This window comes from Gastrolobium bilobum, unplaced genomic scaffold, assembly GCF_033153095.1.
Source record: "Gastrolobium bilobum isolate Gb01-03AN ecotype WA unplaced genomic scaffold, APGP_CSIRO_Gbil_v1 utg7848, whole genome shotgun sequence".
Classification (NCBI taxonomy): Eukaryota; Viridiplantae; Streptophyta; class Magnoliopsida; order Fabales; family Fabaceae; genus Gastrolobium; species Gastrolobium bilobum.
The window spans coordinates 177,373-203,225 of NW_026897445.1; the positions used below are offsets into that span (position 1 = coordinate 177,373).

Below are 25,853 nucleotides of genomic sequence, written 5' to 3' on the forward strand. Positions count from 1 at the left end.
ATCATTTGAGAGATTTGAGCAAAGTCTTATGCTTTGTATTTGAGATATCTCTAGAGAGAGTTTGAGTGAAACATCTCTAGGGAGGTTTGATTATCACCATTGTTGGAGAGGTTAAGTTAACCACCACATTGGTGATTTTGTTTATTTGTAACCATTATTTTCATAGTGGATTTCTGATCTGGACTAGGTCCCGTGGGTTTTTACTTCTTCATTGAAGAAGGTTTTTCCACGTTAAAACTGGTTGTGTTCCCTTTCTTTCTCTCTCTCTCTCTCTCTCTCTCTCTCTCCTGTTTTTCCTTTTTGATTTTTCCGCTGCGCTGCCGGACCTAATGAAATTCAGGCCGAGGTATTGCTGAGATCCGAGATCGAGGATCTCATTGACTGACTTCCGCAAAGGCTCCTGAGCCGATCTGAGGGAACCGAGTTTTCCCAACAGTGGTATTAGAGCCTGAGTTCGACGGGTTCTGAGGGAGACAAGATGGAGACCAGTGGCATAACCAATGATTGAGACATGTTCAAGTTGACCGCAGACAACTTCACTTATTGGAGACTGATGATGGAAGATCATCTCTACTGCAAAGATCTACATGAGCCCATTACCCTTGATGAGAGACCGACAGGCAAGACTGATAAGGAGTGGGAGATCCTGAGTCGGAAGGTGGTAGCCACGATCAGGAAATATATTGATAAAAGCCTCTTTGAGCACGTGTCCGAATTCACGAACGCGTTTGAGTTGTGGACGAAGCTGGAGTCTGTGATTCAGAAGAATACTCCCAGGAATAAAGCATACCTGGTTCGTCGACTTGTGAAGCTTGAATACAAGGACGGCATGAGCATGATTGAACACCTCAACACCTATAAAGGTATTGTAAATCAGCTGTCAAAAGCTGAGATGAAAATTGATAATGAGATGCAGGCTTTGCTGTTGTTGAGCTCGCTGCCAGAAAGCTGGGATACTCTGGTGGTGACTTTGAGTAATTCAGCTCCAGAAGGAAAGTTGAAGATGGAAGTCGTGACAGACAGCCTCCTGAGCGAAGAAGTCAGGAGAAGAGAACGAGGTGTTTTGAGCACGTCTGAGGCCAACGTTGCTGAGAACAAAGGAAAATCCAACACCCGGGGTAGAAGCAAAAGCTGGGGTCGAGATCATGACAGAAGAGGAAAGTCCAGAGGTCGGTCAAAGCCGAAATATGAGTTGAAGTGCTTTTACTGTGGAAAGACAGGTCATAAGAAGCCAGACTGCTGGACCCTGCAGAATGATGAGAAGAACGGCTCTGTGAAGCCGGATCAGATTATTCTCAAGAAGAGGGAAGACAAGAGCACCACTGCGGTGGCTGCCAACCCGGATGCCGAGATATTCCTCCTTGGTGAGAATAATTATTTGAATGTTGCATATGATGACTGCACCTGGATTGTTGACTCTGGTGCCTCCTTCCATGTTACTCCACACAAAGGTTTTTTCTCCTCTTACCGATGTGGTGATTTTGGAGTCGTGAAGATGGGAAATCAAGTGACCAGCAAGATTGTTGGTGTCGGTGATTTAACTTTGACCACGGATGTCGGATGCTGACTTGTGTTGAAAGATGTAAGGCATGTTCCTGACATGCGTTTGAACCTAATCTCGGTAGGCAAACTTGATGATGCCGGGTTAGTGAACTACTTCGGTAGTGTTAGATGGACGCTGGCCAAAGGAAACTTGGTCGTGGCCCGAGGTAAGAAGGAAGGCTCCTTGTACGTGATGCAATGAAAGATCAATGGCGGAGAAGCCAATTCTGTCCGAGATGAACCTAGCTTGGAGCTATGGCACAAACGCCTCGGTCACATGAGCGAGAAAGGGCTCCAGATCCTGAACAAGAAAGGATTATTGATCGGGTTGAAAGGCCAAGCGTTGGAGAGTTGCACGCACTGCCTAGCTGGAAAGCAGCACCGGGTTTCTTTTGTGAGACCGGATCAACCAAGACGACGCATGTATATTCTTGACCTCGTCCATACTGATGTCTGCTCCATGTCGGAAAGATCCCTTGGAGGAGCTCAATACATTGTTTCATTCATTGATGACCATTCCCGGAAAGTGTGGGTATATTTGTTGAAGTCTAAAGACCAGGTACTCCAATCCTTTAAAGAATTCCATGTAATGGTTGAAAGGGAGACTGGCAAGAAATTGAAGGTGGTCCGATCTGATAATGGTGGTGAGTATTGCGGCCCTTTTGATGCATATTGCAGAACGGCCGGGATCCGACTTGAGAAGACGCCCCCCAAGACCCCACAGTTGAATGGACTTGCTGAGAGGATGAATAGAACTATTGAAGAGAAGGTCTGGAGCATGTCATCCAATGCCGGATTGCCGAAATCATTCTGGGGAGAAGCCGTCAAAATAGCTGTTGACTTGATCAACCTCTCACCATCATTGCCACTTGAAGGAGAAATTCCAGAAGAAGTCTGGAAAGGTCGAAAAGCGGCCTATAATCAATTGAAGGTGTTTGGATGTCCAAGATCTGATAAAGACAAAGATGTGATGATGAAGGTCCCGTACCAATCCGTCGTTGGAAGCTTGATGTATGCAATGGTTTGCACTAGACCCGACTTGGTGTATGCTGTTAGAATGGTTACAAATAATCAGAATCACCAATGTGGTGGTTAACTCAACCTCTTCAACAATGGTGATAATCAAACCTCTCTAGAGATGTTTCGCTCAAACTCTCTCTAGAGATCTCTCAAATACAAAGCATAAAGTTTTACTCAAATCTCTCAAATAATTCTCTAAAAAAAAAACCCCTCCCAAAAAATAAAAATAAATAAATAAATGAATAAATATGTCACTTGAAAATTCCTTTGCACGGGTATTCTTCACCTAACATTTGAGGGGTTTCTATGGTACGATCTATAAGGGGGAAGAATGAACATCACCTTCTCTAAAACTTGGCATTTGAGGAATCCTACCATAAGGTCTTCCACTACTGCCTTCACCATAATAATAATCTTTACCCATTTGCCAACAGTAAATAAAGGAAAATCGGAGCCAACAAGCCACAACAAAGAAGTAGATGGAAAAAGAAGTTGCCAATAGTAGAAAACTCAGATAACTTAAGAAGGAAGGGGGAAAGAAAATCAGTCAAGCACCAATTTTGGATTGACATTCTATTTTCACCACACCTCATATCAGAAAGCATTTTAGAATTTAGAACATAAAAGCTATGTTGACTTTAGAAAATAACATTTATTAAAAATTTGGGTTTTAAAATTTTAGGAATACTCCTATAATGGAATAGTTTTTCGACTTAATTAGTAAACTGAAATACTTATCAAAATTTCAATTTTTGAACTTGTACCAAAGGTTCCCATGTGATTTTCTCCCGTTTTCTTCTTGTTTTGCATGTTAAGATGTTTTTCAACATGGTTATAGGAGGAAAATGTTTGGCATACACAAACTTCTCTTTCGTTAAATGTCATTTAGTTATGCCTTAATTGAGGCTCATGGCCTTGACAAAATTAGTAATTGCGAAACCAGAAAATTTTATGAGAGGCGGCGAAAAAAGCAAAATTTACATTAACTCAGGCAGGATAATACGATGGTGGTTCAACATGTAGCCAGATTTTAAAAACTCTCTAAGTTTTATGCGTACATAAGGAATAATATGGACAAAAGCTCAAATGCTGAATTTGAAGTTTACAGGCAAACTAATATTACACTATGTTTTTTGTAAATATGAATGAGCCACTCACGGGCTCCCCAACTAAAAATCAAGCAGAACTTTCTTTCAAAATCGAACCAAGTTGGTAAAAATAAAAGTGGGGATGAAGTGAATGTACTTTGATAACTCATATATTTTTAACTTTAGGAGATGATATATTGATTGCATGGAGCAGATGTAGTTCCACAATATTATGATTTTAAATAATCAAATAGGATGTTACCAAAAAAAAGAAATAATCAAATAGGAAATTAATAGCTAAAATTGATATGAATATGAGCAACGAAATTTTGATTCAATATCTTCCTCAAATTCACTCAAGACAGCCAGAAAGTTGAGAAATTCGCTATATCTTCATTCTTTCAATTTTGTATTGTAGTCAAACCCTCATGACTAGAAAACGAAAGACGAGACCAAAAGATTGGCTGGTGATGATACTAAGGATGATGTCCAACGGCTTTGCCACACAGCAAGGCATTACGGGGAATATCATATTCATTAGCAAGATTATGCTGAGCATTCCAAACCCTTAGATATAACTGCTGCCCAAGGTATTGCCGTTCCCATATTGCAGACCTCAAATTCCACATACCTTGGTTGTCCAATGACACCAATATGGTCGTCCAAGCGTTCGGATACACCTACATTAGTTTGAACCACACCAGGTAAGCATATCAGTAGAAAACAAATTGGCCCATCCTTTAATATATTTATGGAAAAAAGGTTTGTGCTTTTAAACAAAAAAACGTGTACTTTTAGTGTTTAACTCTGTAAAATATAATTATAATACCAAAAGTTATTTTTTTTTCTCTCTCGATGTTGTGAAAACTGGACCGGACCGATCGGATTGACTCGGAACTCGGTGAACCGGTCATTTGACCGGTCCGATTATCACATTGAATGGCCAAGTACCAGACCCGGTACAGTCCGGCCGGTTTTGGTGAAAATCGGTGACTCGGTCGGTTAACCAGTGACCGGGCTCAGGTTTCTTTAAAAAAAATATTTAAAAATAAATAAATTTCCTAAAAAAAAATCATAATTGACATCTTTGAGTGATCTGTTACTTATTAACTTACATAAGTGATGTATCTACAATACTATTATTATCTCAGTTATGCACTATGCAGAAAATTTTGATTTGACTTATAGTTAGATATGTCGTTTACTGAACCTGAAACACCAATATCATAAGCATTATATGTTTGTTTTATCCTTTATTGGACAATAATGTATAATTTTTTATATTAAAATATTTAGAATTTTTATTATTTTTTCAGCTATTTGAGTATATTTATAATTTTTTAATATAAATTATAGATTTATATATAATCACCGGGTCACGCGGTTCAACCAGTAACCCCGTGACTTGATACCTCTACCGGGTCATTGACTAAGCCGATTTTAATAACATTGCTCTCTCTTTTCAGTCACTTCAGCGGACGTGGAGAGAGAAAAAAAAATAACATTTTATATTATAACTATGTCTTAGTTGTAAAATATAATGTTAAAAACTAAAATTACATAACTTGTATCTTTTAAAATGACAGACACTTAACCCTATATTTATATAGCTATAAATTATAACAATATATGAATAATAAATTATTTTAGGGTTTTATAAGAGTTATGTTGTAGGAAAAGTGACTGTGTAATGTTATAGAGATTCGTTTTGCGTGCATTAATTTTATTTTATTTTTGTTGCTTTAAAAAGTGCGAACCCCACAAAATATTGTGTGTGTAGAAAATTTTGTCTTGGCATGTTAAAGAACAAACTACAACCCCATTATTTTCATCGTTAATTCCATTCAAATTTAATTCCAAACAAATTAGAGTTGTTAAATGCAGAGGATTAGTTGATGAGTGTAAGACCTGTAAGTTGACCGATCTCTTTATTTGGTAAATTAGGTACTTTTTTTTTTGTTACCTGTGTTGTGTGCCTGGTCGGGGCATCCACTAGATTATAGGTTCCTCTCTTGTTTGGTGTCCACTGGCCGAAACCATAACTGTTGTTGCAAATAACATCATTAGTACTCTCTTAAGCTAATTATAAGTAAACAAGTTTGCTTCTACAATACTTAAAAGATAGATTGAAGCAAAATGCAGATAAAGGAAGCTGACATACCCCACGACCCAAAAATCATAACCATCGAGATGCCAAGATTGCATGGTGTTTTCATTGTTCTGGAAAACGACCTCAATAAAATCATGGAGAGAAGTTGGCAGCACAGAGGCAGCCATGTATGCAGGACCATTAGAAGGAAGGCTTTGGATTGAGTACATACTGAAGACTCCGGGAATGTTGAAGTAATCAGCAAGCTTGAGAGGGGTGTCAGGGTTAACATAGGAAACCTGGTTAACAGCATAACGCAGTTTTCCATTAATCAAAGGTTTTGAATTGGCCAATACAAATGTCCTTTTAGGAGTTATTTGTCCATAATGGTATGACCCTTGAGGGTTAGGCCTAGCAGCATTTGCTGTCAGATTCCATCTGCAGGAACAAATGAACTTTGAACAGATCAAAATTATAGATAAATTAATGCAAACTCAAGGCTTTCTGATATAGATTAGTTTCTTTTTTTATAACCTGAAGCTTCTAGCTTGCTTCACAGACCAGTGATATTGGTTAATGGGGGGACTAGGCAAGGGTCCTGAAGCGGGGGAGTGAGAGTTTGTGTAGTGTAACACTGCAGTTGCTGTGAGAACTTTTCTTGAAAATCTTGTTGAGGCAACAATGTAGTAGTCCTTTGGAGGCTGATTTAAGGTTACCAAAAGTGATGCTGATTGCCCAACATGCACATCAAGTGAGTCATATAGGTTCTGGATAGTGTGTGATCCTTCAACCTCAACTAGCTTCAGGGTATGACCCTGAATTCTGAAGTTAATTGAGGTTGACAAGCCCACATTTGAGATCCTGAACATATAGGTCTTTCCTGAAAGAAAGCAACTAAGCATAAATACTGTTTGGAAAAACCAATTTGACAATGTTGAATGGATTACTTATAATTTGCAATAAGTTTAGCTATATCCTTTTAAGAACACTGACCCTGGTCACCATTTAAGGTAGTATGAGCCTGGCCATTGATAAGGAGACCATCGGGAGAGGCAAGAGATTTTCCAGAATCCAATGATTCCCGTAATGCCTGCATGTATCAAAACAAAAAAGAATGAATATTAGGTTGCAAATTTGCAAAGCAGCACAATGCATTGAGGAATTGTTACCAAGACATAAAATGGTCCTCATATTTGAAAATCCATTCTTAAAAAGACATACTAGGATCCAAAGAGTAAAGTAAAATATAATATAGCTTACCTTGTGGCTGGTCTTGTACCAATCACCAATGAGTAAAGTAAAATCTCCATCAGGGTATGGATAAGGCACTGGGATGACAGATCTATGATAGACATTGAGTCCTCCAAACCCTCCAGCTGCTTTATGCAGATGAGTTGATGGAAAGTATGTGTAAGTTCCAATCTGATCCTTGGCTTGAAACTTGTATGTGTAGTTTGAGTTTGGAGGAATGGGGCAGTTGGTTCCCAACACCCCATCTTGCCATGAATTTTTCCTTTGTTTAATGCCATTCCTGGTTCACAATAACAATGTTACACCATTGTCTCAAACGAAATGCCAGTTCCACAACCCGATATTTCAACCGAGACTATGACCCACTTTCAATAAATCTGTACATCTAGTAAATGTCAAGAATGCCATTAAAATGATGATAAAAAAATAGACTTCATAAAGCTTAATTCGCTACAGGTACTAAAAGGTGATCTAAAATTTTCATATTTATAGAAAAGTTAAAACAGTAATAAGAGCCGTATGTAACACCAATGCAAATGCTAACTTCCTTTCCATCTCTATTCATTTAAGAAGTTAACATCTAATATAAATAAGCACAAAAGAGGCTACCAATTCCCTCAAATTACTAATGAGTAGACTATTAAGCAAAAATTGAGTTAAAGTAGGAAACGAGTTACTAAGAAACAGAGGAATTTACCAAGTGAGTAGAAATGGCTCGTCGAGCTTGTTGAAAAGGTTGAGAATTACGTTGTCATTAGTTACCAAGTCTAGTTGAGGCCCAGGAAACTGACCATTGATCAGAATCACCTTAAAAAAATCAAGCACTAAAACTTTAGAACTAGAACTTCAAAGAAAAGATTGTATCTTAAATCCAATGAAAGCATGTTACCAACCTGCTGAGGACTACCTAGTGGAGAAAGGGTCCCATAAGTCACGGTCCATGTGAAGTATTTGTATGCATCTTCTGCTTGTACCAGAGATTCACTCAGCAGTGCCAGAACAACAACACGTAGAAGATTGAGTAAACCTGTGCTTCTCATTGAATCTACAAGCAAACATAACATCACAACCGAGTGAAAAACTTACTTATATTTCAGAATGAAGAGAAAACTGAAAAGGAAGTATCACTTTCGCTTTCGAGTTTCTAAAAATGAAAGGGAATTGAGAAAGGTACCAGTTTTGTTGTTATGCTTAAACTGTGACTCGCTTACAAGAATGACACCACTCAGGCTTGGAAGCTGCACTGCTGGTACCTTTCTTTATATAATATACAAACAAGGAACGAGAGATATGGTAATAAAGAATTTAAAATAAAAAATAAAAAAACGGAGGATTTTGATTGGTTTTAACTTTTAAGGTATCAAATTGATCATTCATAATACTCGGCGCTGTTTACGCGTTTCCATGTGTTGGTTGTTGCTTCAAACTGAAGTCAAAAAATAAAATAATATGCCTCTCATGAATCATATTATATATATTTCTATAATAATGTATTATCATTATTAAAGTGAATATGTAACTTTACTAGCCCACCCGATGTTCTTTTTGACTACTAAACCCCTGAAATTTCGGCATTGATATCAACTTTGTATTCCTTTTCTGGTTGTTTTTCTTTGCTTCTTGTGGCGGTTTCTCACTTGCAGTTGCATTTTCATTTCGCCATTCAATTTGAAGATTGCTCTGAGTTTAGTAAATATTTATATTGATATTCTTTTATTCTGTCCTTTTTTTTCTGATTTATAAGGGTTGAATTAGGATCAAATAAGAGTTTCTAAGATTCTAATTTCTTAAGTTTCTACTGTTACGTGTTAACCTTAATTATATATGTGTACAACAGATAGTATAAAAAATAAAATAAAAATAAAAAAAATTATATAAGAGATATGGTTTTTTCTGTAGCGGATATATTTCCAAAAATGATTTTCCCGCAATCTTAAATGTTGGAAATGAAAATATATAAAAATGCTTTCTCTATCCATATATCATGGGGAGTTTGGTTGAAGAGAAATTTTTTGAATATTTTAGGGAAATGTAATTGATAGGAAAATGGTTGGAAAGTGAGTTTGGTAGAAAAATGTAAAAAAGTTGTTTAGTTGAGTAAAATATTACTGAAAAAAAGTTGTAAGTTGTACTGTGCATATATTGCTTTTTGCCATTTACCCAGCTTTCTTCCAAATACCATGTTAGAAGTGGGTAAGTTGAACAGTGTTTTTCATACATTTTTACACACAATTATGAAATGATGAGGAACCAAGTTAGCTAAAAAAATTTTGTAATTTTTTTTACCAAACATGGATAACACAAAAACTCAATCTCATATACTTAGGTATCCTCACAAAAAGCTCCCACCAAACACCACCTTAATGGTGTGGGCCTATACATTGCATGGGAATCTCTTTCTGCTATATTTTAGTTGGGTTTAAACGCTAGAAGGCTGCAGTATGACTGTATCCATTAAATCAATCAAAATTTTCGAGATCGGAGTTTTATTTAATAAGAGTTTAAAATTTCTTATATAAAAGCATACGAGGTCTCTTTCTCTTTCATCTCGCATAATTTGACATGAACCCATATATTTTTATATTTATTTAAGAAATAATTTTATTAACATGAAATTTTTTAAATCCTTTTAATAATTTAACAAATAAAAAAAAAAACAGTGCATACTGGAAGCGTACTGCAGCAAATTTTCTGTATTTTAATCAGGCCGTCAATTTGTATATTTTTAAGGAAAACATACCTTTGAAGAATTTTAAGATATCCAGGTAAATTAAACATTTTAAAATTATATTATAAAACATATCTTTTATTGCTATTTTCATAAAATAAAAAAATATAAAAAGAATTGTATTATAAAAAAGTTATCCAAATACACCCTTATTCAAATCTTTGGTGCTGCAAGCGTCGCCTATGCCGAGAGTTAAGCACTAGGTCTTCAGAGAGATTTGCAACGTTATTTTAGCTAACTAAGAATAATCTTTTGCTAGCCAGTTTGATATATATGCATTCAAATAAGGGTAATATTTCTCTCTTATTTAATAGGAGAGAAATTTTTTTTCTTACACTAACAAGAAATGTGGAACCCACAAGTTAAAAAAAATAAAAAAAATTATAAGCACGTCTTTTTATATATCTGTGATACGAGATAGTCATCTCGTACCATTGTTACAATTGAAGAAAACAATTTTCCTTCAAATAATGTAGGAGAAACGGGAAGGAGAAACCTTGTTAGACGACAAAAAAATGATTGATACAAACCTCGGAGTCAAATCCAACCTGCACTAGAAAAACTTACTTGCTAGAGTGTAGGTACCAACCCTTAATTTCCCAACCTGCACTAGAAAAACTTACTTGCTAGAGTGTAGGTACCAACCCTTAATTTCCTTGGTTATTTGTAAGCACCGACTCTGTAATGGCGCCTATTGCAAAGTCAACTATTGATAAAGAAACCGAAAATCAAATTAACATAAGCTATTCAACACCTAGACAGGTGTTCTTTAATCTGCTATTCTTTTAAGCGCTACATTTATTTTTTTATATATATAATTTCTCTTATCACATACATATCATTTGTTGATGTTAGATGAATAAAAATAAGCTTAAATCAATACAATGTGAAAAAGGAAATGTTTTTATTTCATTTCAGTTTTAAGACTCTGTTTTTTCTAATAAAAACTAAAAAGCAATCAATTTGATTTTCGTGTGAATGGAAGATTGCCAAAAAAAAAAAAGAAAAAAAAAGAAATTAAGGGTTGGTATCTAGTACTTACACTCAGCCTGAGGGCTTTTTGCATGTTAAATGACACTTTCTCTACTCCTAATTCCTGTAAATGGAAGATTGCCGAAAGTAAAAAGATAAATAAATAAATAAAAATGATAAGGATAATGAAAAATTGTTGGAGGTTGGAAACAGAGGTGGGGTAATTAATGATGGGAATCACATGAGTTGTAGGCAATTGGCAGTACCAGAAAAAAGCCCATGATGAGCGTCAATTGCGTTGAAAATGAAAGCGTAACGGGATGATGATTGAAGACGTAGCTTTTCACTCTAGTGGTTTCACCCAATCAGAGATTTAGAGAAAGTTTAGGCATGTTGGGCTGTTCCATCCAAGATTATGATGGCCAGAACAGAGATTTCATACGCGTATAATGCATTGACTCCTTGCTGGGTATGATATTTGTAATCAATCAAGTTCAGTATATTATATTCATAGCAATTTTTGTTGTAAACTAAAATTCTTAACACCGACTAATGATAAATGAATGTTTCAGTGTTTGACTAACAAAATGTATTATTTGATAAACGGGTTTTCCATCCATGCTTATGGTGGATATCAATATAGAGATTTGTTAAAAATGTATATACATATTTACAAAAAAAAAAAAAAAAAAAAAAAAAATGTATATACATAGATTTTGTGTTATTAGTCCCACACCATGGAATAGGGTTCAAGCTCATATAATTATTGATATAAACATAATCCCTATTCTGTGACAATACACATAATTTCTAAACTTTCAGTTGGTACCAAAGCTTATATTTTGCAAAATTTTACTTTGGCAAAAACCTAATTTTCTTGTGTCCACTGTGTAACGATCATCATCAACCCTTGTTGCGCTTCATACCATCAACCTTCTTTCTCTGTCATCTGTCCTTACGATAGCCTTTTATCGGCCGCGCATCCTTGTGATTGTCGATGTATGCCGCCACCCATCAGTGTCTTTTTCAATGACTTTTTGGCTAGTCAATCTATCCATATCTGTACTTTTCGGTTGTGGGTGCTCTTCGTTTAGCATTTTTCGACAGGTTCACCTTAGTCTTTGATACTTTTTACGTTTTCGGTGACTTAATTTTGGTGTTTTCTTGGTTTCTCAGGCTCACTTACAAAATTCAGTCTCCATTTATTGTGGATCCAAGTCGTTTAGAATATTCCGGCGAATCACCATCATTTGACCCCTTTTCGTGGCTTTTTGTGTGTTTTATATGTCGCAACTCCTTTTTCTTTGATTTCAAACTTTTTGGCATCCTTCCTCTCATTTTGAAAGTCTCAATGGGAGACCGCAATATTGTCTTACACGGTAGTAACCATGGTCGTGATGGCAACAAACCTTGGCGCTCTTTCTATTGTAAATTGAGATATTTGAAGGCACACTGCATGATAAATATGACAAGCCTACCTTGTTGATCATACTCACAAGGAGCCAATACTCTTTGCCCTTATTGTGATTATTCCAAGCACAGACTATGAAGCCCTTCTTCGGCTTAAGGGCTCTTCACAAATCGACAATCATATTCTTGCATCTCTCAACCATCTAGACCATGAATAATTAACTCTGGCGCTTCCAAAAATCTCTATAGTAATAAGGATCTTCTCACATCTCTTACCTATTCATACAATTTACCTCCAATGACCCTTGCTGATGGTTCCACGATAGTTGTTAGTAACATTGGAAAAGAATAACCATGTTCCTCTTTACCTTTGACCCTGGTTCTTTATGTCTCTGACTACCCATTTAATTTAATATATGCCAGTCAACTCATTAATTCTCTTCATTGTTTCGTTTTCTATAATGCAAAACTTGTTCTTGTGAAGGATCCATTGGAGTTGGTAGAGCGTCACGTGGCCTTTACCATTTTACTATGCTCAGTCCCCCAGTGCCATATATCATTCACTACATAGTAATTTTAGACATCCAAGTCTATCCAAACTTCAAAAGATGGTCCCTCATCTATCGCATTTATAGTCATTAGATTGTGAGTCTTGTTAACAAGGGAAATACACATTCTTCCTTTGCTAGTCGTGATAACAAAAGGGAAAAGGCCCATTCTATCTCGTTCACTCAAACATTTGGGGTCCAAGTAGGGTCAGGTCTAGTTTGGGATTTATATATTTTGTCACCTTTATTGATGATTACTCTCACTGCACCTTGGACTTCTTGATGAAGAATCATTCTAAATTATTCTCTATTTATTATAAATTTTGTGTTAAAGTTCCTACCCAATTTGGAATCACTATTTGTGTTTTATGTTGTGACAATGCATAAGAATATATGGCTTCCGACCTACAAGAATCCTTGACTCAACAAGGTATCTTACATTAGACTACTTTTCATAATACTCCACAACAGAATGGCGTAATTGAATGCAAAAATCGACACCTAGTTGAAACAAACGAAACTCTTGCATATGAATGTTCCTCTTCACTTTTGGGTAAATGTTGTGCTTACATCATGTTATCTTCTAAACTGCATACCTTCCTCTGTGTTTGACAATGAAGTTCCTTATCATATCTTGTTCCCAGATACTCATATGTATTTGATACCTCCTCATGGCTTTGGTTGTACATGCTTTGTTCACAGTCTTATTCTAGGGAAAGACAAGCTCGTGGCAAAATCCTTTAAGTGCCTCTTTGTTGGTTATGCACATCTTTAGAAGAGATATCATTGTTATTCTCTAGACCTTCGATGTTATATCGTATCTGCTAATATTATATTTTTTATCAGAAACCTTCCCTCGCTTCAACCTCACAAGTCTTTAAGATCGATACCATCTTCCGTATCCTTTCTTAGATCCTCCTTCTATAGGTGTCTCATGTTCTATGGTTGCAATTTCACCATCTCGTCCTCCGAACACTTGTTATTGATGCTCACGAACCCCCTCCCAACTATTGTAAGTTATAATAACCCGAATAATTAATCATAGTAATCAGGAATTAGTTTGTAATTAAAGAGTTAATTAGATGAAAAGTCTAATTTAGAGTTAAGTCATTTTTTGGGATTAAAGTAAAATATTAAAAAATTTGGGGTAAAAATATAATTATGTAAAGCTAGTGAGACCTAGAATAAATTGTGCAACACACCCCCTCATGAGCCCAACTCATTTAAAAGTCCTAATTAAATGGCTAGGGTTGAGTGGCAAAAAGAGGGAGGAGTTAAGGGCAAAATAGTAATTTCACCACAAAGATATTTCAAAATACCTAACCACCCTTTCTCTCCTTCCTCTCATCCTTTCTTCTTCTGTTCCATAGTGGTCAACTCTTTTCCACCCTCTCATTGTGCAAAATTTTGGTCACCTTCAAAGGACTACGTTTCTACACCATTTTTCTTCATCAATCTTCCATAGACTTTTCACGTTTCACCATCCTAAAACCTAGCATAACTTGGTAGGCTCAAAAGAAACCCTTCTACCATTTCTTTGGAGCTTGGGGGCGCCATTTTGTGTGAATAGAAGGAAGTGGCTCTTCTCTATAAAAGCTTGGAAGCTTGATTGCCCTTTTGTTAGGAGTTTGATGTAAGAAACCATGAACCTCTTGATCCTCCTTGGGAACTTTATGAAAATACTTGGAGTTAGGTTAGGGTTCCATGAGAAATTGGAGGTTTTTAATTAGTTTATGGTATGATGAAATTGATGGATGTTGTATGTATATTTGATGTAGGAGTTTTGATTCTAGTGGTGTTTTTATGTCTGAATCACCATTGGAGCTTTCTTTGACTTAAGGATTGGTTCTTGAATCTTGAAGATTTGGGGGTAAGTAACCACTCTTTAAAATTGATGAATTGGTATGTGATTGGTAAATTCATATGTTGAACATGTCATTGAATTGTTAATTTACCTTGGAATAGGTTGATTATTGGTGAGTTTTGTGTTTGGTTGGATTTTGGAACCCAGAAGAGGAAAGGCTTGGAAGTGATCTTCGAAGGTAAATTCTTGGACCTTAGGATTAGACCCATTTGGTGTTCCACCACACTCATTGAGAGTGTTGGTTAATTACATGATTGAGTGGTCGGTAGTTAAAGCTATGATGTAGCTGCATTCATGTAGACTTGGTGTGAAATTAGTTATTTTGTATGATGTGCTTTAATGTGTTAGATATCATATTGTGAATTGATAGATTAGGTTCATTGATCAATAAAATAGGTGTGGATTTCCCTAAAGGGTATTTCCTAAGAGGTAAGGCTCTTGGAAGTTTCGTACAGACATGCACTTTGAGGTACTGCTCATTGGAGTAGTCCTAGTGCACAAGGATATGCAATTCACTATTGCTTTTGTTTATATGATGATACTATGTCGTATGCTCTCACCTTTCTTGCAGGAAAGTGAACTCATGGTGGAATTATCCTCCAAGGACCCTTAGTTTACTGAGATTATTATCTTATCCCATTTGGGGATTATGTTTCAGGTACACCAGGGGAAGGAACTGATACTTCTCAGGGAAAGGCATTTAGTGCATGAGAGTCTCTCTCTTTGACTTGGCATGTTTTGATGAAGATAATATGATAAAACCATTTTTGAAGTGTGTAATTGGATATCACCATGTATTGAGTTGTATATGTGGTCTTACTTGTACGTATGTGAATGAGAAGCCAAGTGTAGTAAGACATTGACATTTAATTATACTTTTGTTATATCAATGCTTTGTAATGAAGTTGATGGCTAGAAGCCAAGAATATTAGTAATTAGAGCTGGCAAAACGGGCTTGGCTCGACGGGCCAACCCGCCCAACTCGCTAAAAGGGGCGGGGCGGGCTGAGTTTTTCAACCCATCTCAAAAGCGGAGAGGGGTGGGTTCATTTTTTGGCGGGTTGATGGTGGGCATAAGCGAGCCGAGGCGGGTCAGTGTAAAATAGGCTCGGGCTGGCGAGCCAACCCGCCAAACGGGGCGGGGCGAGCTGAGTTTTTGAGCCCACTTTCAAAAGTGGGGCGGGGCGGGCTGGCTCATTTTTTGGCGGGGTGGGGCGGAGCGGGACGGGCCGCCCACTTTGCCACCTCTATTAGTAATACATTGATCCAAAATATGATTGATCATGTTTAGTAATTAAGGTCATGGTTTATTAGGTGAAAGGTATGAGTTATTTCTTGAATGGGGTCTATGACCAAATGAGGAACCTTAGAATTTGAATTGAGGGCGCTACAGTGCGCTTAAGGGTTCTAAAATAGGCTTTAAGGCAACAAGACCCCATTGGGCGTGCTACTAGGGGTGTTCGCGATCTAGATTGGATCGTTTTTGGAAGCAAAAATCATTCGATCCAATCTTTTCGGTTTGATCATGTAATCATCCATTTAGTTTAGATTTTTTTTCAAATCCGATTCGATCCAATCCAATTTTTTTCGGTTTGGATTGGATCGATTTTCGGTTTTTGAAAATCCTAAAATTTGTTTCATGATTATTGTGCAAATAACATTTTTTGTATATATTGATTTTGTAAAAAAAAAAAATTAAATACAAAAACATCAGTAAACGATAATATAGTTTTTTTTTGGGCAATGAGATACGAAGCTCTACACAAATGAAATTTTGTTGATGAGATGTGACTATGTTTTTTCTTGGGTTTAGTTGGTGGGTTAATAGGTCTTGGGTTTAGAAATTTTTGGGCAATGATTGGGGAAAGGCCTAAGTAGGTAGAGGGAAATTAATATATTCGATCGGTTTAGATTGGATCGGTTTTCTTCAATCAATTTGAAAATTGATCCAATCCAATTAAAATTTGCGATTTTTTTCCAGTTTTTGATTTTTTGATTTTCGGTTATCGATTTTTCGGTTCAGTCACCGCGGCTTGAATCGGTTGATGAACACCCATATGCGCTACAGCGTAATTGAAGGGCGCTAAAACGGACTACGAGTATAGAATGCTAAGCAAGTGCAAAATACCTATTGTGCATGCTATAATGTGCTAAACAAAAGCAAAACCTGCTACTACGCACCCTACAGCTTACTCCTGGGCGTTAAAGTGCATTGTGTCAGTTTCTTTAATTCTTCTTTTACTCATCTAGGATTATGTGAGCCACTTGTTATTAGGTTGTAGGCTAATGTAAGACTTTTTTAATCAAGATAGTCTCTATAACTAATGAGTTAGATGTTAATAAACGTGAAATGAATTTGTTATGTAAAATGAAAAAGTTTACTCACATTTTCGCCATAATAACCTATTATTTCATAATTTTACAAATCATGAGATTATCTTAACGCTAAGTAAGTAATTTAAGGATTATTTCTAATTACTCTTAATACCATAATTAAGTTAATACACCAAGTGCAGGCAAGGTGTTACATAAGCCTTGTCCTGAATATGCTCTCGGTGACTCATTACTTTCACCTTTCGTTCCCTCTACCCTAGCTCAAGCATTAGATAGTCTACCTAATGCTCTTTGCAAATGTAATTGATCCACTTTTAATCCTCACCCACTTTATGCTTTTCTGAGTTATGGTCGAATTTCTTTATAACATTTCACCTTTATATCTAGCTTTTCCTCTGTATCCATCCCTAAAATCATAGGTTAAGCACTATCACATCCACGATGGCGCCAAGTAATGCTTGAAAAGATGTTTGCATTGAAATCATTTTAAAATTATGAAATCTTCTACAAAAGAGACAAATATGTCCTCCTACAACTAATATTACATTTCTTGTATTATTATGGACTTTATCTCCTAACCAACCCATATGATATAATGGATTAACCTTAATAAATAAATGTATACACTAAAATGAGGAAAACGTAACAAATGAACAAGAGTTTCTTTAAAAATTATTCATACAACAAAACTACATAATGAAATCAAGTCCCATTCTAACTAGACAATATCCTAAAAAAAATTGATGGCGTAACTTTAACTAAAGGATCAACTATCATCAATTTAGTGCTAATGTGCTAGTAATGTAGGTGTCCTAGAGACAATGTAAGAGTCAGATGACATTTTATTTATACTACAGAGCATGATATGATATTTTATATCTATTCATACAAAGTGCACTTTATCTATCTCATATTGTTTATCTCTTCTCATATGCATATATAGATAAAGATTTTTGGGATAGCACCTATGTGTCTTTGATGATTAATGATGAGATCACAATCATGAGGATTGAAGCTCATTACATGACTATTTGATAAACTTGTTCCTAGTCTATAGTCACAAAGAAAAGTCATTGGTCATCTCAATTAGACTAACATGACACTAGGTTACTTATATGGAGATGTAAGGTAAAGACTTTATGACTGTAGGTATGAGATGCCTTAACCTATATTGTGGGTAGATTCTTAGTAGGTCGAGACACACTGAACTAACTCACTGAAAGACTCCACATGAAAAATTGTAGAAGTATTGTTGGATATGTAATGTCCCTCATCATTTACTAGTGAAAATCATCCTTAGACCTGACGTTGTTATTATACATTGTGTCTGAAGGTTCATACTTTGGGGAACAACTATATCCACTTGAAAAATGGCAAGAACAATTTAAGAAGGTCCAAACTTGTTTATGTCAATCCCTAATTGGGCTTAATAAGTCGCACACCAATATCACATCAATGGCAATACGTAACGTATGTTTGGGCTTTAATTGGCAAAAGGATCTTGTGAGATAAGATTGGGAAAGAGAATTCCCAATTATTAGACCCAACAAGTGGCCCAATTGGCTAGGCCCGCTCTTGGGTCATCAAATGTGGCTTGGCGTTCTTCCATGTGATCTAATTACATTAAATCGAATGCTAGAAGAAGAAGAGAAGAAATTGGGCTTAGACTTGGCCCATTCTCATTTATTTAGGAAAAAGGCTAATTAGTATAGAGTAACTGGGCCCTGGCTAGATCCAATTCTAGTTAGTGAGATCCCTTTTGTTTTTACATCATGCATCGTGACCTTTAAATCCATAAAGGTAGAGCCTTTTAACCCTCCATAACGTGTTCTAAGACCCTTTTTGTTTTCCTTAACGCGTTTTGCTATGGTTATATATCTAATGCTGGTGTATTGCTTTGACTACCACTTTATTATTCTTAACTAAGAAAATAACAACTGAAATGTCACAAAATATCCTATGTAGCCTAGAAACGGAATCCCCAACTTTGAGTTTATATAAATGAAACTCTTTAACCGTACACCATGCGATATAGTCGCAAATAAGAAACAAACTTAACTTCCATATTAGAAGTAGCAATAAAAGTTTGTTTGGCACTCCTCGATGACACGACTCAGCTAACGAGCATGAAAATATATGTTAAGATGTTAATTTATTAGAATCAACACAACTGGTGAAACCCAAATCAGAGTAACTAACAACCTCCAAATTATTAGTTCATCTATATATAAGCATATAATCCTTAATACCTTGAAGAACTTAGAGATGGCAACACAGCTCAACCTGTCTTGCCCAAGCGAGTTGACCCACCTTTTATAAATGGAATGGATCGAAATACAAACCCATTTTGTTTTGAGGCAGATAGTCCCGGTAAAAAATAAAATAAAATTAAAATTTTAAATAAAATAGTATTAAATATGTCCATAATTGTGCTACTTATTCTTCAACTATGAAATTTAATTTAAAACTAATTACTAAATGAAATTACATTTTATTAGCTCAAATTAGCACAAGTAAATGAAACAAGTTGATGAAAAACACCTTGCTCCTAGAATAGGTTTTTTTGATAATTTAATAGTGCATTTATTTTGGACTAAACCATATTTTTTGCCTTGACAACATAACCCAATGTAACAAATAAATAAATGGGTCGGAAGCTTGACACCAAAGTTAAAAGGTTAGGGTTATAATGTTAAAGATACTCTTCAAGTGTAGCTTATAAGAGTTGAAATATTTTCATCAAATCAAAGTCAGTAGGCGCTGAAAGAAGAAGCCAACGTTTCATACGAAAAGCGAACACAGCTGGGGAAAAAAAATTCTTTGTCCAAAGGGTCGACCCATCCCAAATTGAACAGAGGCAAGTTGACGATTTAAATATATAATCCAACAAGTCAAATTGGACGGGTTAGGTGAGTTAACCGGATGAATCACACCCGTTTTACTATCCCTTTATGAAATTTTTGTAGCTTCTTAATGATCTATAGCAGAATTACTTTAATATCTTAATTATCTAAAGCAGAATTACTTTAATATCTTCCCGACGTTCTCTAAAAAAATAAAAAACAATGTTAGGACTAACGTAAATGTGCTTCTATCCTCCTCACTTTCATTTAAAGAGAAAGGGGTTGTTTAAGATAAGAGAGAAACAAATTCTACTCTATAACAAAATAAGGATGAAGCAAAATTATGTAAAATAATTTTTATATGCGAGAAAAAAAAATTAACACCATTCATTACATTATTTAAGAAATTTGAACAAAAATTGTAAAGACGAAAATTATAATATGGGCAATAAACTAATAATAGTTACTAAAATACGGATTCAGCATATTTGGATATAAAGCGTCCTATGGGTAGAAAATAATATACAAGGATACAAGTCGCAAAAAATCTAACACCTAGGGGCAAAGAAACCAGCACGATGATATATTTTATGGAGGCCTCAATTTAATTATTATTATTATTATTAAATAAAAAAGGAAATAAAAATAATTAAATAAAAAAGAAAATTTCTTCTTTTTATTTCCTTTCATGGTTTAGGAAAAGTGGAGAAGAAATACGAGATGATATTGAAGAGAACTTTAGAAAGCATTTGCATTCGAACCCAAAATATGAGACGTTAGAAAATCTGGCAAAGACAGAACTCATGTAAGCTATACTGCCGCGAGGTTGCTCGACGCCACTAGTGGCATCAACCCCACTGACGCCATCGCTGCAGATTTTGACAATTTTTAGTCAAGCACACTCTACTGATTAAAGAAGGAATAGAAAGAAGCCAAATATAAATACCTTTGACGCCACTCACTTTTAAATATAAGCAGCCAAATATAAATCTTCTCGATCTCTCTTTTGTCTTTTTCTTTCTTTTGTTGGAAATAATATCTTGTTTATAGGAAATACAAGAGCTATGTTACAGGAAATTTCCAAGGTCATGCTACATATATAATAATTATGGGTCCACCTATTTAAAAAAACCAAAGAAAAAATGGCACATTTCTTTTACGGTTTCAGCATAAAGGTTTTGTTATTTCTTGTAATATGAACAAAACAAACCCTTGTTTATTCAGTCAATATATTATAAAAAGTCATGTATTTACAAAAAAAAAAAAAAGTCATGTTAATTAGTATTTTACGATATACCAATTCTCAAGGTAAATTATTAAAAAAATTATTTATTAATTAAATCAATAAAGTTTTAGATATTTACGATAAAATGTTTAAAAAATGTAACTCTCAGCACTATCATCATTTTATGGAAGGGAAGGTGGTTCACAAGAAAATTGGTGGCTCTAGACAATCGATATATATATATATATATATATATATATATATATATATATATATATATATATGACTGATAAAAAATATGTTTTAAATTTATGTGTAAAATTAATTAAGAGAAACTGCCAAGTATTAACTAATTTCGCTTTTCATTCTTCTCGGCATGCTCAGCGTAGAACCATGTCCATAGACGTATCTTGGCAGTTTCCTAGTACTGGCATGATTAAAGTTAATACTGATGGTACTGCTCGAGGTAATCCTGGCTTGGCTGCTTGCAGAGGTGTGTTAAGGGATGATACTGGGAGGTGGTTGGGTGGTTTTGCGTACAAATTGGGGGTGTGTAACTCTTTCAAAGCTGAATTGTGGGGGTGCTCAGGGGTTTGGAGATGGCCTGGAATGCTGGCTATCGAAATGTGTTGATTGAAATTGATTCCTTTAGTGTGATCACTTTGTTATCCAAGAATGGTATAGCAATCCGTGAGTGTCAGCTGATATTTCGTATACGGATTTGGATTCTTAAGGATTGGTCAGTTTCGTTTCGTCATACCTATAGAGAAGGCAATGCTGTCGCGGATTGGCTGGCCAATTATTTGCTTGATGACCAGGATCAGTTAGATAATAGGATTTGGTGAAACCCTCCTTCCGGTGTTTATCTTTTACTGCAAGCGGATTTGGCTTCTGTTAGCAGGCCTCGTCATGTGGTGTGTAGCTGGTAGGTTTTCCTGTTTGGTTTTCTTTGTGTGTGGTTGGGCTTATGCCTTTTGTTTACCCCAAAAAAAAAAAGTGCACCTCCTGAATTTCAGAAAAAAGCGATTGTGAGCGTGTGAGAAAACTTTTTGCTCTGCTAGGGTTTGTGTGTTTCGTCTTCGTCTTCTTTCTTCGTCCTTTTGTCAGGGGGATGTCTGAGAAAGGGGGCAGACCCCACACCACTGTGGCAGAAGAAATCAATGACCGAGAGAGGAAAAAAGAGAAAGGGGAAGAGCTGGTCGACCAAGTTATGCAGGAAAATCCTTCGATTATGGGCACAATGGAGGAGAAGGTGATTTTGATGGAACACAAGTCTGATGATATGGAAGAAACCAAGTTGGAAGAAGAGGTACGTAAGGATCCTTGATAGCTCGTGTGATGCAAGGATAGTCTTATCCGGATGAATGGAGTGTGGGATGGCCAACAGAGGGATAACGAAGACGAATGGATGGGTCAGACCAAAAGAGATGAAGCGGATGAAGAAGAGGCCATGAAAGCTTATGCTCAGACCGAGGAAGATGATCCTCTAAATCCATATTTCCAGTTTGATATTCTGGAGAAGTTGGAGGAGTGCAAGAAATGGAGGAAGACACTGATTGTGAAGCTAACGGTGAAGAGGCTAGGGGCCAAGTTTGTTTGGAGCAGACTGCACAAACTCTGGAATTTGGAAGGGGAATACAAGGTTCTAAACCTGGAAAATGACCACTATTTGGTTGAATTTGAGAAGACCTGGGATTATCTCTTTGTCCAATAACAAGGACCCTGGATCGTCGCAGATCATTACCTTATAGTACAACGATGGAGGCCAAAGTATACCTTAGCCAAAGTATACCCTAGCAGTCTGGATCAGGATCCCTGGTGTTCCTCGTGAGTTCTACACATACAAGGACCTTTGGAGGATAGGAAACATGGTGAGAAGGACTCTCAGAATCGACGAAAACTCACTGCGATATATGTGACAGAGCCAAGAAGAGGTAATCGACCAAGGTAGGTTTGCTCGCATTTGTGCAGAAGTATACCTTAGCAAAAGTTTACTCTCTAAGTTTAGAATTGGCCAAAGACAGCTTTACATTGGCTATGAAGGGTTGCATCTCATTTGTTTTTTCTGTGGCCAATATGGGTACAGGAAGAACCAGTGTTTAATTAACCCAGATAATCAAAAGAATACTGAGGAGAATAAGGGAGGTCAAAACCATAGTCACTAGGATACTCATAACCATGATGAAGGGGAAAATCCAAAAAATATTGAGAAAAACCAAGAAACTAATGGCTTTGGAAACTGGATGACAGTTCAGAGACAAAACAAAAATAAAAGAGCAACTCAAAACCAGAAGTCCAAGGAGGCAGGGCAAGCAAGAGAGAAATCAATAGGAGAACATGGGCACCATGGTAACAAGGAGAGAGCTACATGATCTAGGTTTGCAATGCTAGGGGATGAGAAAGAGGAGGAAAATTCTGAGGTGGCTAATCTATCTGTTGGCTCGGAGGGCAAGATTTCAGGTTACTCGAATGTGAGTGGGACGACAAAAAAGAGCACAGACACAAGGAGAAGGAAAAATAACCCAGGTAAAGGAGCTGGCAACTTACCCTCTGGTTCAAATGGAAAGTTGGGAGAGAAACAAGTACATATAAGTTCTGTGAGTCAAGATGACTGGATGCCACAAGCCCATAAATTTGATCAAAGAGCAGCTATACTTATAAGTAGAGCTGGTGATGCTCAGAAATGAAGCCCTACTCCCAGTTTTTAGGGAAATGAATCTATGAAACCTCAATCGTCCAACACAAGGCCTCCTTTAGGAAGTGTAAATCAAATGGATTCAAGGTAACCCCCTGGCCCAAGTCACATCCATAAGGAAAATATGTTAGCTACGACAGAAGAAGGGAAGAAGCCTAGTCAGTATACTAGAGACTCAATGGTGCTGGATTATATCACCAATATGGGTGTGGTGACCAATCCCATTAGCTCGGCCTAGTTGGGAGTGTTTGTTTCCTTTGGCCGTTTCTCCATTGTTTAAGTTTTTTATGATAGTGTGTACTTGAAACTGCAGAGGAGCGGGGAAGAAGGGCTTCTCCTCGCTTATAAAGGATTTAGTATACTAAAATAAAATTCAAGTTCTTGTTTTGCTGGAAATGAGATTAAGTGGCAAAAAAGCTGATAAAGTTGTTCAGAACTTGGGCTTTGACAAATATTTTAGGAGGGAAGCTGTGGGCTTTTCGGGTGGCATTTGGATTCTTTGGAATAAAAATGAGGCCAATATCTCCATTCTTAAGGAAGACCACCAGTTCCTCCACTCCAAGATCTATTGGTTGGGTAATGGGAAGAATGAATACTTCACCTTTGTTTATGGCAGCCCTAGGAGGCTGGAGAGAAGAATGCTTTGGGAGAGTTTAAAAAATATTGAATCTAATAGAGTTGGTGATTGGGCTGTGATGGATGATTTTAATGCTATTTTGGAGGAAATAGAGAAACAAAGAGGTACTGTTGTGCGCTAGGGCAGCTCCCAGGAGTTCTCCAATTTCCTGAATGATTGTGGTTTGTCGGATGTGGGCCTTTCAGGCTCGAATTTCACTTGGAAAAGAAGATCCCTTCAAGATAGGATTGATAGGCTAGTGGTGAATGATACTTAGAACCTAAACTTCCCCGATAGATTTCTATCTCATCTTCACTTCAATGGATCTGATCACAGACCTCTTTTATTAAGTGAAGAGGCTCTCTTTCTTGCCTCGGAAGGACTAAAACCTTTTAGATTGTTAGTTGTGTGGCTAACCAATGAGGATTTTGGTGAAGTGGTGGATTATTGTTGGCAAAATAACCCCACTTGGGAGACAGCTATGAATAACTTTCATCGTGAAGCTTTCTTATGGCGCCATGAAAGGTTTAAGGCCCTTTATAGGAAAAAGAAACAAATTCAAAGGTAGGATAAGAGAAGTGGATTCCCAACTTTATAGGGGTCCTGATAATGCCCTGGAACAATTGCATAGGTCCCTATGGCAAGAGCTTAACACCATCTACATTCAAGAAGAGCTTACTTGGTATCAACACTCTAGATGTAAGTGGCTTGCCTTTGGAGATAAAAATTCTAAGTTCTTTCATTCAACCACTGTTGCAAGAATTAGGAAGAATAAAGTGAAGTGTCTTAAAAATGAGGAAGGTGTTTGGGTGGACAATCTGAATGACCTGAAGCACCTTGCAGTGAATTTCTTTAAGAAGCTTTATACTGAGGATTCCCCATCTAAACCTGTCATATGTGTTGGGAGCATGTTCTCAACCTTGTCCAGCCAAAACTGGACTAACATTGGAGAACCCTCGTGCCTAAAGGAAGTTAAGAACACAGTCTTCAATATGCGACCCTTCAAAGCCCCCAGGTATTATGGCCTTCATGCCATCTTTTTCCAATCTTAGTGGCAGGTGTGAACCAAACTCTGATTTGTCTAATTCCTAAGACGGATAATCCGGAAGTTTTAAGCTAGTTCTGACATATCAGTTTCTGCAATGTTATTTACAAAGTAGCTACGAAGTTGATTTCCTCAAGACTCAAGAATCACATAAGTGTTCTCATCATGCCTAACCAATGTAGCTTTGTAAAACGAAGACATGCCTCTGATAACATTATCATAACCCAGGAGATAATCCATTCCATGAGAACCAAGAAGGGGAAGAAAGGTTGGATGGCTATCAAGGTGGATCTAGAGAAAGCCTATGATAGGTTGGGCTGGGATTTCTTGCAGGATAACCTTCGGGTTTCAGGTTTACTAGAATATCCGATTAAGCTCATAATGACTTGTGTCTCCTCTTCAGTTATGAATCTTCTTTGGAATGGTGCCCAAACAGAAGCTTTTAGCCTATCTAGAGGAATCAAAAAGGAAGACCCCCTTTCTCCTTACTTATTTGTGCTTTGTAATGAGAGACTAGGTCACATTATCTCTTCAACAGTGAATCAAAAGAAATGGAATCTTGTGTCCCTTGGGAAAAATGGTCT

At 36.6% G+C, this 25,853-nt stretch overlaps 2 protein-coding genes across 2 annotated transcripts; one reads left to right on the top strand and one right to left on the bottom strand.

Moving 5' to 3' along the window:
• Positions 1-4,118: 4,118 nt before the first annotated feature.
• Positions 4,119-8,039, bottom strand: LOC133307009 (L-ascorbate oxidase homolog). The gene is made up of 8 exons (XM_061507429.1): positions 7,884-8,039; positions 7,688-7,797; positions 7,000-7,270; positions 6,733-6,829; positions 6,274-6,619; positions 5,812-6,177; positions 5,614-5,692; positions 4,119-4,330 (listed from the first exon to the last, which is right to left on the bottom strand). The coding sequence occupies exons 1-8, from the start codon at positions 8,028-8,030 to the stop codon at positions 4,127-4,129; spliced, it is 1,620 nt and encodes a 539-aa protein (XP_061363413.1). The 5' UTR covers positions 8,031-8,039; the 3' UTR covers positions 4,119-4,126.
• Positions 8,040-24,742: 16,703 nt separating this feature from the next.
• On the top strand, positions 24,743-25,276 carry LOC133307011 (uncharacterized). The gene has a single exon (XM_061507431.1). It carries the CDS (start codon positions 24,743-24,745, stop codon positions 25,274-25,276), a length of 534 nt encoding a protein of 177 aa, XP_061363415.1.
• The last annotated feature ends 577 nt before the right edge of the window (positions 25,277-25,853 follow it).

What these genes read in the sequence shown, in the direction of transcription:
- LOC133307009 (XM_061507429.1), bottom strand. Translation starts at nt 8,030, where the DNA reads ATGAGAAGCACAGGTTTACTCAATCTTCTACGTGTTGTTGTTCTGGCA. An exon ending in GAGCCATTTCTACTCACTTG is followed by an intron (nt 7,271 to 7,687) that starts GTAAATTCCTCT and finishes ATTGTGAACCAG; the next exon opens with GAATGGCATTAAACAAAGGA. An exon ending in TATGATTTTTGGGTCGTGGG is followed by an intron (nt 5,693 to 5,811) that starts GTATGTCAGCTT and finishes TTGCAACAACAG; the next exon opens with TTATGGTTTCGGCCAGTGGA.
- LOC133307011 (XM_061507431.1), top strand. Translation starts at nt 24,743, where the DNA reads ATGAAAGGTTTAAGGCCCTTTATAGGAAAAAGAAACAAATTCAAAGGT.